Source organism: Notolabrus celidotus, chromosome 11, assembly GCF_009762535.1.
Source record: "Notolabrus celidotus isolate fNotCel1 chromosome 11, fNotCel1.pri, whole genome shotgun sequence".
Taxonomy (NCBI): Eukaryota; Metazoa; Chordata; class Actinopteri; order Labriformes; family Labridae; genus Notolabrus; species Notolabrus celidotus.
Window position 1 is genome coordinate 12,838,426 of NC_048282.1, and position 14,044 is coordinate 12,852,469.

At 41.2% G+C, this 14,044-nt stretch overlaps 2 protein-coding genes across 4 annotated transcripts in view; one reads left to right on the forward strand and one right to left on the reverse strand.

The window, feature by feature from the left end:
* Nucleotides 1-1,620: 1,620 nt before the first annotated feature.
* pofut1 (protein O-fucosyltransferase 1) lies at nt 1,621-6,916 on the reverse strand. The gene is made up of 7 exons (XM_034695995.1): nt 6,734-6,916; nt 6,048-6,169; nt 5,238-5,420; nt 4,909-5,021; nt 4,613-4,805; nt 4,158-4,400; nt 1,621-2,512 (listed from the first exon to the last, which is right to left on the reverse strand). The coding sequence occupies exons 1-7, from the start codon at nt 6,882-6,884 to the stop codon at nt 2,318-2,320; spliced, it is 1,200 nt and encodes a 399-aa protein (XP_034551886.1). The 5' UTR covers nt 6,885-6,916; the 3' UTR covers nt 1,621-2,317.
* Nucleotides 6,917-6,921: 5 nt separating this feature from the next.
* Nucleotides 6,922-14,044, forward strand: part of plagl2 (pleiomorphic adenoma gene-like 2) — a 45,538-nt gene continuing 38,415 nt past the window's right edge. The window contains exons 1-5 of one of the 3 annotated variants that reach the window (XR_004633001.1): nt 6,922-6,996; nt 9,702-9,895; nt 10,022-10,135; nt 11,490-11,680; nt 13,263-13,500. The gene's annotated coding sequence lies outside the window, so the exon portion shown is untranslated. Of the gene's footprint in view, nt 6,997-9,701; nt 9,896-10,021; nt 10,136-11,489; nt 11,681-13,262; nt 13,501-14,044 lie in introns of those variants that run through there. The other 2 variants (XM_034695990.1, XM_034695992.1) reach the window with 2 other exon arrangements.

The following is a 14,044-nucleotide window of genomic DNA, read 5'->3' on the forward strand; positions in this document are numbered from 1 at the left end:
GAAAGAGTGAACCCCGCTTCAGAGAAAAAAAACAAACAGTCATCCAGGTAAACTTAAAGCTTTCCATACACGTTTTTTCGAACACGGAGGTTTTATCATCTTAAAAAGACGAGACTAAAACAAAAGGAAAACTCAAAATTAAAATAGTTTTAGTTCAGCTGTAAATAAAAAACATCAGATTTAAAAGTTGGATATTCCAATAGCTAGAGGAATTCATTGTGTTACTTTATGTGGCAGTAGTTGCGAATGTGCACTTTAATTCAGGAGGCTCAGATCCTTAGACATCTGCAGAAAGATGCTGCAGATGTTATATGAGTCTGTGGTGGCAAGTATGTTATTCTATGCTGCAGTCTACTGGGGAAGCAGTATAAAACACAAGGATGCGAGGCGACTGGAGAAACTAGTGAAAAAAGCTGGCACTGTGATTGTAACCACGTTGGGCTCACTAGGGGCTGTGGTGGAGAGATGCACACAGAAGAAGCTAGAGGCCATTCTAAATTACCCAGATCATCCACTTCACAACTTCTTTGTGAACCAGAGAAACAGCAGCAGTGGACGACTCATCTCTGCAGGACTGAGATATACAGAAAATCATTAATCCCTGCAGCCATTAGGCTTCAGAACTCTCTAGCCAATGTGAGATGAGCTGACTGACACCTGAATTACTTGTTTTATGTGATTTTTACAATTTTATCTGCCAGACACTTGAATTTCCCTTTCGGGATTATTAAAGTACATTCTATTCTATCTCATCCTTGCAGTTTAACACTATTATGAGACATCATTAAAAGTTACCTGAAGCTTTTTATTTGAACCATGATGTAATCTTGAGCACACTCTAAAAACTCTGTATTATAATCACATGGACACATACTGCATGCAAATGTGCTGGCCCTGTGTATTTTAATTAGTTTACCACAATTAGTTTCATCTGCAGGGATTAAAGTTATCTTCAGATTTTAAAAACCCCTTAGTGTCTCTCTCTCAATTGTTACAGAGCTGATCTGAAGACAAGGGGTGAAAGATTTCCTCCTCTTCATGGTCAAATACACTCCTTGCTCCTAAACCCTTATGTTTGCAAGGTTTGATGAGATTTCATAAAGTGCATTATTCCCATTATTTATGTGGGAACCTTTCATTCCTGTATGTTAATAACTTATCATGAATACTCATAACAGAAGCTCTGCATTCATCCAGGCAACACACTCAGAGTATTTATTCTGTACATCTTCCTTCGTAGCACACATACACAAAAATAGGACGTAAATCAAACCAAATTCATTTTCAGATTATAATTATTTCTTAAGGTAATCTAAAAAAATGACAGTAAACTAATATTGGACTTTCTATGTTGGATTTTCAGTTGTTTTCACGACATCCTAACAGTTGTTGTTCAGTTTTTTAAATATATATTATGTTTATGTGAAAACACACACACACACACACACACACACACACACACACACACACACACACACACACACACACACATTAAAAAGGGGTATTCCTGCATATCTGGCAACCGAGAGTCCACAGGCTCTTCCAGCATAGCTTAGTGTATCAGCTGATTCTCTGTACTCACAGATAAGCTCACAGAGAGGGAGGTCAGCACCCTGAAGCTGCTGTGTAAATCACTGTCTTTTTATTAGTGAAAAAAATCTTATAAAAGTACACAATCACAGCCTTCATGTCCCCACATCATCAGTTCAACCAGTGCAAATCAACCGCTGCAAACATCCCTGATACCTTTGTTAGCATTCACTAACCTCACTCCTGTTACATATTCCATACACACACATTTCATCAGTTTTGGTCCTGGCAGAGAGAGCGTCTCTTTGTGCTCCCTCTCATCAGACCTCAGAGGAACAGTCTCCCTGCTCTCTGAGGACGGAGGGAAGGGAGGAGAGAGAGGAGGAGAGACAAGGAGGAGAGAACAGAAAGAGGGAGGAGAACACGATCATGTTTTTCAGTGAAGGCACCACAGCTCCTGCTAACATGGTCACAGATACAAGATACAGACACGGCAGCAGATGAAGGAAATCTCAGGAGATCTTGCCGTGTCTCCTTCAGAAAGACTGTCTTAATTTAATGAACAGCAGATAGAAGCACATTGTGTTCAGGAAGGAGATAAAACAGTGTTCATGGTAGCAGCAGTGTCCAAATTAACACAGTTCAAGTATACTTCACCACAGACCTGCTACATCCTGTCACATGAGCCCTTTCTTCTCTCATGGGATAAAAGTCTAGTGATGGGCCACCTGTCACATCTAACACATCTAGCAGATTCAGCATCCAGAAAACCCCCCTGTGACCCCGCTCAGAGTTCCTCTTTAGGGTTTACTTTCCCAGGTTTGTCCATGCCAAAGAAGGAGGACGGGAGACGGTGGACATCCCGCTCTCTCTTCACAAAGGCGGAGAACGAGGAGACGCAGTTCCCAATGAAGTGGTCAGCTTGTCCTAAGATGAACAGATCCATCTGAGCTGAGTCCGGCTGGAGAGTCACCACATTCACCTGAACATGATGGAGCAGAATTCACTGATTAGACCTGTTCTCCAAACTGAGCTGCAGTGAAGGTGAAGATCCTCACTTCAGGTTACATTTAAAGGAAATGTTTTTAAACCCTTGAGACATCTGAGGTCTAAAATATAACGCCACGTCTGCAACATAATCCTTGATGGATCAAAGTGTGTCCACTTCCAGTTGTTGTTTTTGTCCCTGACAGGCTCAGGTTGTTGTTCGAAGAGTCTGACAACGTTACAGAAAGGATCCCTACAGAGAGAGAGCTTTATGAGGACGATGATTTGAACCACACACAGCTGCTACACTGAGGAGCACAGGAGGGTAGACTAACAGGAGCTGCTTGTTTGTTGATTTCAGTCATGGAAACCTAAGCAGTTTTTTCCAGAAAAAAATCCCAAAATGAACACGCTCCATGTCTGTAAAGACGTAGGTAGAAGAAGAATCTGTCAGTTGTTTATGTTATAAAGTTATTAAGTTATTTGTTAAGCAAATATTGAATCTGAACAAACAATTTAAAATACCAAAGTCCATAACAGCACAAACAAATCCACCAACTGAGGCTGTAACAAGCATCGACCGTGAGAGATGAAGCAAAAACTGCAGTTCATGGAGTGTCCACTTGAGGCTGGCTGCAGGAGCACAGGAAACCACATACACACCCATTCATAAAACAAACATTTTTACAGCCTGGTTTAAAAAATAGTTTATCTATCGGCACACACTGTTACTCATTAGCTTGATAGTAAAGTTGTGAGTTTTAAATAAATAGGGGTGCGGTGGACTTGACTAACAGGTGGGCACACTCTAGATGTTAGCGAGGAGGCTAAAGGCCTGTCTCAACTCCACCTCTTTGCATCATACTAGACTTCTAACTGCTTCAGAAACAAACTTATGAAGTCACAGAGACTATGCTATTTTACTATCCGTGGGAAGTAAGCAACCACTGTGTGTGTAGAGAGAGATGTAATAGCTGTGTGTGGTTCAAATCCTCTTCCTCTTCCTCATAAAGCTCTCTATCTGTAGGGATCCTTTCTGTAATGTAGTCAGACTCTTAGAATAATGACCTGAGCCTGTCAGGGACAAAAACAAGAATTGTTAGTAGACACACTTTGATTCATCAAGGATTATGTTGCAGACATTACAGCCTGTTCACTTGCTGCAGGAGGAAGAATTACAAAAGTGTCTGTTCCTGCAGGTCATATATTACTTCTTAAGTCTGAGTTCAAGAAAGTACCTCTAATGATGACTGTGGAAAGCCTCACTAAAAGCTAGAGGTGTGTTTCATTTCTTCCTCGTGCATAATCATACATTTGTTTTTCTGACTGATTTAATAAAGTCACAGTAGAAAAAAGAACTGAATAACCCACCACAGATCCTCTATAACCCACCACAGTCCCTCTATAACCCACCGGATCATTTATAACCCACCACAGACCCTCTATAACCCACCATAGATCATTTATAATACACCACAGATCCTCTATAACCCACCCCAGATCCTCTATAACCCACCACAAATCCTCTATAACACACCACAGATCCTCATTAACCCACCACAGATCCTTTATAACACCCCAGATCCTCTATAACCCACCACAGATCCTCTTTAACACACCACAGATCCTCTATAACACACCTTGCCCTTGAAAAGCTTCTCGATGTCTCTGCTGTGGGACTCAGAGTCGGTGGCAATGTAGACTGAGCGAGCTGAATACTTCTTCACCCACAGCTTCACGGCTCTGCGGATCTCTGCCAGGTCAGGGAGGCACATGTTCATGGTGAGGGTCAAGGCAGTCTGACGGTTATAACCTACACACTGAGGAGACGCCATGAAGTGAGGACCAGTGTCCCCGCTCTTCAACATCTTACAGGCATTTTGCTGCGAGGGGGGAGCAGAGGTACAGGTTAGATCAGAATGATTGTCCTTTAACGATCAAATTTATCAGACCTGAAATCCTGGTTCCTCCCTCTTATTCAGTTAAACTATAAATGTTCAAACAATAACAAACAAATCATATCTCAGATCTGAGTAAAAAAAACCCGAAATGAACAGAGAGGGTGAACTCCTGATCCAAGGTGATAATTTCTCACCCAGTCGATGCCGATCCTCAGGTGGATCCCGATGTAAGGTCTGATCAGCAGGTTGGAGATATGCTCCTCGCCTTCACTCTTCATCTTCTCAGACCACACCACGTAACGCTGCAGACCCAGGTGCTCCTCCATCACCGGGAACTGAGCTGGAGCGCCGGGCATGGCCAGCACAGGGTGCTCCAAGGGAGGAAACCTGGTCCACAAGGGGGCAGGAGGAAAACCTGTTACTGTGACTCAGTGGAGGGACCCTACAGATCTACACCAATCAAATACTAAAGAGACATTGAGGTACTCACTTCTTCATCCACTGAGGCTGATGGTACGCACTGAAAGAAATCCCACCAAACAGCACAGACCTGTCGAAACTCACACCCACATAGTCCCAGAACGGACCGAACGGATTCCCGTCCTGAAAGAGAACCAGAACCATCAGCTAGGTCAGCTGTGTGTGAGTGGTCTATGAGCCAGCAGGGGGCAGCATTTCATCCGCTTTCAATCACAACCATTGAAACGTGAATCAATCAATACAAAATAACCTTCATTCTCTCTGTCTTATACAGACACTCAATAAATAATCAATAAGATAATCAATCAGAAATTAATAAGATACTCTGCTGAGCAGCACCTTCATGGGGCAGGACTTCTTATCTGCACTCCTCTGAGCGGCAGTCTCAAAGCAGTACGCTCTCCTCTCTCCTAAAGGCCAGTGTTTGGGAGCCAGCTGCTCCATGAAGTCCTCCAGACTGACCACGCGGTGGAACACTGACAGAGCCTCCAGCTGGAAGAACTCTCTGTAGGGGACGTGGACCTGAGAGCAGAAAGGAGAGGTCAGGTTAGAGTTAGGATAACATGACGAGATGAGGAGCTTCACAGAGTTTACAAGAACAAAGAGATTCAAGTTAAAGGAGAGACGTTCACTCTGAGACTTGTGGAGCATGAGGAGTTAAACTCTGACTGCTTCAGTTTAAGATTTCTTATTTTAAGAACCAAACATTAAAGCTCACAATGTTTTGTGTTGATTATGAAAACAGGACTATTGATCAGGTAACTACAGGTGAGTAAGAGGTCAGTTATTAGAGTCACAAGTTATTCCTGCAAGCTTTCTTTACTTTGTGTAGAGATGATGGAACAGACCCTCTACATTCACAGAGGTTTGTTAAATGTTTTGGTACAACTGAACACAATCACCTGGAAGGTGAACAAGGCGAGTGTGCAGACTTTGTAGACCTATTGGCCTCTGTGCAGCTCTCATGAAGCTCTGAGCTTCATGAGAGCTGCACTCTGGTCTTTGTGTCTCAGCTCCTCGTCTCTCACAGTGAACACTGTGACATGGCTCTGTCACCTTCAGTCAGTCACTTCAGTCAGTGCCTCTAAACTCTGTGTGTGTGTGTGTGTGTGTGTGTGTGTGTGTGTGTGTGTGTAAGTGTATACTCACGTTGGTGTATGGGGGCGTGTGGTGGCGGTACACGATCCAGGGAGGGACTGCCAGGGTCCGGTTTAGCATCTTAGCAAAGGCCAGAGACCCCAGGAAGTGGTCCGCCTGGTTCCCGAAGCGACCTGTGGAGTTAAAACAAGAACTCTTCACCGTCGTGTTCAAAGGTAATTTCATATATCAGCTGATAACAGACGATGGAGAGCTGAGAGATGCATGGGACTGTTGGAGAACTCCAGAGTTATGAGCTGACAGCAGATGTTAGTGATCTTTATTGATAACTTCTGCAGTATAATTAAACTAAGGAATGTGTTTTTGTATGTTCATCATGAGCACTGAAAGTTTTTTTCTCTGTTATGATGTATACAGAGTATAGTGAGTGTTAAATCTAGTACTAAAGTGAGTGTTGAATCTGAGTAACGAACAGCTGATACAGCTAAATATCAGTGTGTTACAGTTTAGCTTGAGTAACGAAGAGTTTGGTTAGTAAACAGAGTTTAATAATCTGATCATATCAAAATAAAACTGTCTGGTTTTTAACCTCTCAGTTAAAGCAGACTTGAGCCTCCTGTGTCCTCTTGAGAACACATTAAAGTAAGGATAAACTCTGTTCTTGTCTCAGTTTGTGAACTTTAAACTCTGTAAACTTTAAATATTTCTGTGTTATTGAGTGTATTTGAGTTATTTACCCATGCACGGACAGTACAGCACATATCCCTGCTCGTCCCACTGCAGCTCCTCTGAGGTGGTCGGACATGCTTGAAGGAGAAGAGATAATAAAAACAAACATGTTGCAGAGAGCAGAGCTGATGGGGCTGAGCGCTCACTCCTCGCCATCATTCTTTATCTCCCACAATGCACCGCGGCGCCGCCGTTTCTTCTTCTACGGTTACCTTACCGCATCGTCTGAAAGTGTCCGCCTGCTGAGCGGGAGGAGATGTGAAGCCTCAGGGTAAGTGGTGAGCTACACACCGGCTTCACCTTCTAGTACTGAAATAAGGTTCACTTTTCATTATGTGAACGATTTATAAAGTAACTGTGCTCTAAAAACACCCGAGCTGACGTCTTAACGTATAAACACGTCGTTATGTTGATATCTGAGCTGTCCGCCTGACTATACCTGTGCACTAGGGTTGCCAACTTTCTCACAACTAAATAAGGGACAGGTGCACGGTGCCATGATGGTGTCAGCATGATGTGTGAATTCAGCGTATATTCTGATTCTGATTCAACTGGAAATGCAGAAAGTGTGTATATTCCCTTTAATGCTTACTGTGTCATTATGTAACCTCATATGAATAAACCTCAAAGAAACCACAATTTGGCTCTTTACATCAAAAAACAGGCAAAAGAAAAATTTAATGCAAAAGAGGAGTATATTACTCAACCAGGGGCGATTCTGGGATCGGATGTTTAGTGGTGCTGAGCCGGGCAAGATACATTTCACTGTTTTGTACATTTTAATGTAATTTCATTCCCACATTTGTGAAAGAAAAGTATAACACTTTTTGGGAAAGTCTGTGACTAGACCATCAAATCTAGTAAAGGTTATTTAAATGCTGAGCCACAGCAAAGAGAGATGGATTGGAATTATAAAAGAAACTTATGATAACCCTAATTTCTGGGGAAAGACAACTCATTTTGATACAGCAGCTCCTCAACATAGACATAAACAGTATGTATGTTTCTGGAGTAAACCAGCCCCCTGTAGTGAGTACCAAAAATACCAAAAATTGACATTTGACTTATTTTTTGGACTTTCATTTAAAATGCCATGCACAACATGTAAAACGCGGTGGAGCTGCTGTATTTTTATTAATAAAATATTACATTTCAACCCAGTACTGTATGCTTTTGAAACTTTTCTAGATTGTTAAAAAGGACATACAGTAAAAAAAAAAAAAAAATCTCTCAAATTTTAGGGGTGCTGGGATTCAATTTAGAGGGGCTTCAGCACCCCCTAAAAATGGGCTAGAAACGCCTGTGGACTAAACAAATGTACTTTTTCCATGGATACTTTTTGCTGCTCTTGACTGACTCAAGCAGTCTTTTGTCATTTTGCACAGCCAGAGAGAAGTCCTTACACGACAAGTCACAGTTTACAGATATTTGAAGCCAGCTCTGTGCTGCATCTGTTTCTTGAGTCTGACCATTTAATGGCCATCAGAGAGAAAATCCTCTCCACACTATTTTTGCAGGTGTGATTGGCACATGATCTGCCACTGCCGTCTTATCTGATCTAGGATCTGTAGAGTGCAGTCTGCTGTATTTACAAGAGTTAATAGTCAATATTAGACAATTGAGGTCCCGTATGAAACAAACCAATTTAGCCCAATATACGGGATGTCCCGGTTGATACGGGACAATTGGCAACCCTACTGTGCACATCTGTCCCTCCTCATGTAGACAGAACTTACAGAAGGAGATGGCAAGTGTTTCATTTAAATATCCACATTAAAGAAGAGAAACAAATACAAATACAGACAGCTTCTGAAGACACCAGCAGCTTTTTAATAAGTTAAATCTTTAAACTTAAGTGGGCTTTATTAGAAACTACGTTTAACTACATGTGACACCTGGTTTAAAGGGAAATATGTTGAACCATAACTTCAAATATGAGTAACTTAAAGCTGCTGTTGGAAGTCACAGAGTAAACATCTGTTCAGAGAGAGGGAATGTCAACACTATCCCTCCCAACCAGATTTCCTCTTAGCCCCCCAACACAGATCGGCGTGTGCAGTTATGATAGTGCCGGACTCATAACCAATCGGAGGATGTAGTGGGGGGCGCCCCTTAACCAATCAGGACAGAGGATTGGAGATTAACTACGATTGGTCCATCATAACGAGAACGAGGGGAATAATAACATTGCTTGATACAAAGGATTTGGAAAACGTAGAGATTTCACAATAGTCTCAAATTACTCCACTTACCGATGAGTATTATGACCTTTTCTCCAAACCCAGCAGAAAAAAAAGCAACATTTTTTACACCATTCCTACCAACAGCAGCTTTAATAAGTATTTATTAAAGATAAAAAGTTTTGCATAATTTCTTAAATAAAAAGTTTGCACTATCAGATGTTTTTGCAAAAGGAGCTGATCTTTAGGTATATAAGAAATATATGAAATCATGTTTTTTTCACTGATTCCCACCGGCTTAAAACAAGTCAGACAATCTTCTGAAAATTTTATTACTAAGCTGTTCATGTGGAGTTACTTAGTCACGGTTTAAAACTCTCACAAAGAATAAAAGAGTTCATAAAATATTAAACTTTCACTCTCAAAATGAGACAGATACTATGTTTCCATTTTTCCAACATTATATTTTGCCCATGTTAGTTTCATTAACTTTTTGGACTTTCTAAATATTTCCGTTTTATATTCATGTTTCTGTGCATACATATTCACTCTCTCTTTAATGCAACTTTAGGCAAAGATAAATGTACAATGAAATCTGATTTACAAACATTTATGTGCAGCAGAAAACGCTGCAGGCGAGTCCCAAGAGATAAAAACAGAGAGCATGCTGGCAGTATCTGTGTGAAAACTTGAGTTAAAACTGAGACATGAAGTTTTAAACTCAGAGACATGAGCTGAATGAGGATGTGAAAACATGTCAGTTTCTCTGACATGAGGTGTGAATTATTTTCTGCAGACGAACAGAAGAACTCTTTACATGCAGTGATCAGAGCTCCTGACGGTTCACACATCTGAGAACATTTAAAGACATCACTCCATCAAAGAGTCGTTCAGAGGAGTTCCACCCTGACCCTGCCTAATCCCACATCAGCTTCACTCTCCCTCAGTGATGAACACTCTGTGTGAGCTCGTCTTTTAAACAAGTTTAAAGTAAGAAAACAGAACAGCCAAGCTCTGATTGTTTGTTGGTGCAGGGTGTGGCCTTGTCCTCTGATAATTGTTTGACTCTGTCAGATTAAAGTGCTGGTTGTGTTCTGTGTGATCTTTGTTTTCCAGTCACTGATTTTTTATCAACAACAGAAACATCTCAACCTAAACCTCAGAGCTCAAACTTTACTTTCCTCTGGATCAAACTGAACTCCAGGACTTTTCTCCTCCACAGAGATCAGGGTGAGATGTTTTCCACACTCCGTTTTAATCCGTCCACATCCTCACGCTCAGCCAACCCCGTCCAACGGATCCTCTCTTTGTGTTCGATCACTCTCCTCTTTCTTTTCTCTGATGCTCGACAGCTGGCTGCTTTTTCCCTCTTTTCCTGTGCCGCTCTGTGTGTGTGTGTGTGTGTGTGTGTGTGTGTGTGTGTGTGTGTGTGTGTGTGTGTGCGCGTGCTCCTCCCCCATCCCTCGATCACACACTGTTTTTCATTGTTAGAGATGACAGCAGTGTTAACAATGCAAAGAAGAAGCACAACTCACAGCCTGAGAAAAACATAGAGACACAGAGGTGAACACACACACACACCGAGGAGGGGCGAGGACCAGCCTGAAGACACACCAAACACTCCTCATGTTCATAAAACACAGAAATGAACTTAGTTAAACTATATTTCAAGGTAGTTTAATTTATTTTAATGTGTTTTAATGTATTTATTGAAGATGTGAGACTGTACGTGAAGTCTCTCTGAGAGTTTCTCATTTCCCCTTTTTAATCTGAAACTTCCTCACAAACTTCAAACCTCCGAGGAGCTGCAGAGGAGGTGACATTTGACTTCCATAACAGCACTCTGTGTGTGTGTGTGTGTGTGTGTGTGTGTGTGTGTGTGTGTGTGTGTGTGTGTGTGTGTGTGTGTGTGTGTGTGTGACCTTTCTTTGTTGAGGACCTCTGTGTGTGTTCAGGTCAGCTCTCTGACTGACTCGTATGAACTTGTTGTTTCTCAGATACAGCACAGACTCTAAACTTCTTTTAACAAACAGAACTCAAAATAATTAAATTAAAGATTATTATGGGATATTATTCAGTCCTGAAACAATAACAGGAAGTTGTTTTTATCTCATTAGAGTTCAGCTGTTTTAAAGTAACTAAATATGTTTGATACGTCTTTAGTTTGAATGAGAAAAGTTTTACTAGATCAGTCAGTCTCAGTTTAAAGAGCTCCATCTCATCCCTGATGTAACCTCAGACTCTTTACATACTGAGCCGCTGTAGACCGGACTCCCCCTGAACACGGGTCCTGATTTCAGAGTCATCAGCTGTTCTCACACACAAGAACATGTGAAAATTTCCTGAAGTTTTCAGGCTGAGCTGCGAGTGTGAACGCAAACTACTGAAGCGGGGCTCTCTCTCTGCAGCCGTCTGAAGCACCTGTCAGGTGATAATCAGGGTCATGTGACCGCCCCTCTTTTAAGATGAAGGTTCTGTGTTACAGTATATATGCTTCCTGCCTGGATGAAGTGTTGTTGTTTAGGGTTTGTTCAGAACTAACCTGTTGACAGAGTGTGTGTTTATTTCCCTCTCTGACGTGGAGGTGTCTCTACAGCACGTTCTGTCTCCACCCCTCCACCTTATCAGCCCGCTGCAGAGACCTGCTGCTGCCTCCATTCTGATACCCCCATCACAGCTGATCACACCCCACAGAGTGTGAGCCAGCTGATACTCAGATCATCACACACACACAGGAAGTGAAGACCTGACTTCAGAAACACGCCATCTGAGCAGGTACACACACACACACACACACACACACACACACACACACATATATCAGGGAGCATAAGAGCTCTGAGCCATGATTTAAGGAGGTGACAGGTTCATATTTCATGAAAGCCCAAGAGAGTGGATGTTTGCTCTGTTTCACTGAGGACTTGCAGTCTTGCTCAGAGAGAGACGTGAGCTAAAAGTTAACACTAGATGAAATCTGTCTGAGCGGAACATCATGTGCTGTGTGCAGTGATGTTAGCACCGTCCATGTTTGACAACTGTCAGATCAAATAAATCTAAACTCAGATGTAAAAGTAATGAAGTGACTAAACAGACCAACGTTTCAAATACTGCAGATTATTTTTTAAAAAAAGGAGTGAGGACTTTCGAGTCTTACACATTTGTTTGGAGAAAATGTTCCTGTGGGAAAATGTTTCTTTGATGTTAACATGTTTATGTTTTATTGATTCTAAATCCCAAACAAACAACAAAGACAACATGTGAACCAGAACAGTCACAACCATAGTTGCATGGAATAGAATAGAAAAGAATAGAATACCTTTACTGTCAGAATACAATGTACTATGAAATTGAAATGCATCCCTTGTGTCAGTGCAAAAAATGCGTAAGAAGAGTAGTATTAAAATAATAAAAACCCTAAAAACAGAAGACTAACATAAATAATAAATAAATAAAAACACAGAAACACACAGCATTCAACATTCAGTATGATTGCACTTCCATTATTTTGCGTTAAGTGCATGTTCACGTTTCACATGATAAAAAACAGACTTTGACATCAAACATATACATATACTACACCTGGCAGAGCTCTGCCTTAACTTTTTTGTTGTGTTCAAATATAAATGTATAAGATGTAATTGGGGCTTCATGTGACACACATGCAGAGTTTATGGTTTTTAAATAAACATTAGGAATACTTTGAGGGCTTTACTCAACCAGTTACTCTAATAAACGTGTGCATGAACCAGGTGTCTCTTCTCGACCCGGCCCTGTCTGTTTGAATCCCAGGTTTAATAAAAGCTTCTGTTAAACTCTGCTCACAGTTACTCATGTACTGTTACAGTTTTCTTTTTAATGATGAAATTCACCTGTCTTCTCACTGGCTGATCTCGTTAACACTTAAACACCTTTTGTCAGACTTTAAAGGTGTGCTTCTTCATCAGTTCAGGAGTTTCATTCTTATTTCTGCTCTGACAGTTATATGATGAAGATGGATTGTGTGGTCCTGATGGATCTTCACATAATCAGACATCTCAATTCTTATGCACATACATTCTATACATTCTTATGCTTGTACAAAGAGAGCACAGTTTACTAAAGTCAAATTCCTTGTGTGTTCAAGCATACTTGGCGAATAAAGCTGATTCTGATTCTGATTCTGATTCTGATCTGAGCACTCCTCTGTGTGCTCCTCCTTGTCCTCCTCCTCCTCCTAGTCCTTCTCATCCTCCTCTTCCTCCTCCAGCTGCTGTAAACACTCACAGCTGTTTGTGCTCAGCGTGTGATGAGGCTTCATCCAGAGTTTATTTCAGTCTTTGTTTTCGTCTTCTTCTCGTGTCCTCTGTTGTCCTCACAGCGTTTAATCAGGACTGATGAGGTGTGCGGTGGCAGAGACAATCATTTTGGAGGTTTCTGACACACGGAGAGGAATCAAGAGGTTTTTAAAAGAGTTAAAAATCACTCAGAGACTCTAAACAAAGGAGCAAGACGCAGTTTAATCAGCCCGACCGAGGCCACAGCCACAGATCTGTGGTCAAACAACAGCTCAATGACAGACGCCTCCTCCTCCTCCTCCTCCTCCTCCTCCTCCTCCTCCTCCTCCTCCTCCTCCTCCTCCTCCTTTGTGTTGGTTGGTTTTACCTTTTTATCTCTACTTTTGAACACAGCGTTAAAGATAAATAAATATACAATATATACATAAATAATATAAATAAGGTTAACAAACACAGCTTTATATTTGTATTCCTCTCACAGCATGAAACCCTCTGATCACCACAGATCACGTGAGCCTGCAGGATTTCACAGCAGATCTCAAGATCCTCTCACTTTTTAATCTCTGAATTCATCTCTGAATAAACATTTATTTAAACTCACAGTTTAAAATTGTGAATTCATTAATTTCAGAGGCTAAATAGTGAAACTAGTTTACACAGACTGTTGGTTAAAAACTTAACAAATTAAGTAACATAAATAAATGTAGTGAAATGTTTTAAAACATTTATTTAAATCTGAGCTGGAACAAAAAGAGAAACGTTCCCTCTGTTTGATGAGCGGGCCTTTATTTTAAGAAAACATCTATTAATGTAAGAATTTGCTTCAGATTAAACAAAGACAATTTTTTGATCACAGTTTTTTTTA

Coding starts and splice junctions, on each gene's coding strand:
- pofut1 (XM_034695995.1), bottom strand. CDS start 6,884: ATGATGGCGAGGAGTGAGCGCTCAGCCCCATCAGCTCTGCTCTCTGCA. Junction 4,806..4,908: donor CAGCCTCAGTGGATGAAGAA/GTGAGTACCTCA, acceptor CTTGTGGACCAG/GTTTCCTCCCTTGGAGCACC. Junction 2,513..4,157: donor AGAAGCTTTTCAAGGGCAAG/GTGTGTTATAGA, acceptor CATCATGTTCAG/GTGAATGTGGTGACTCTCCA.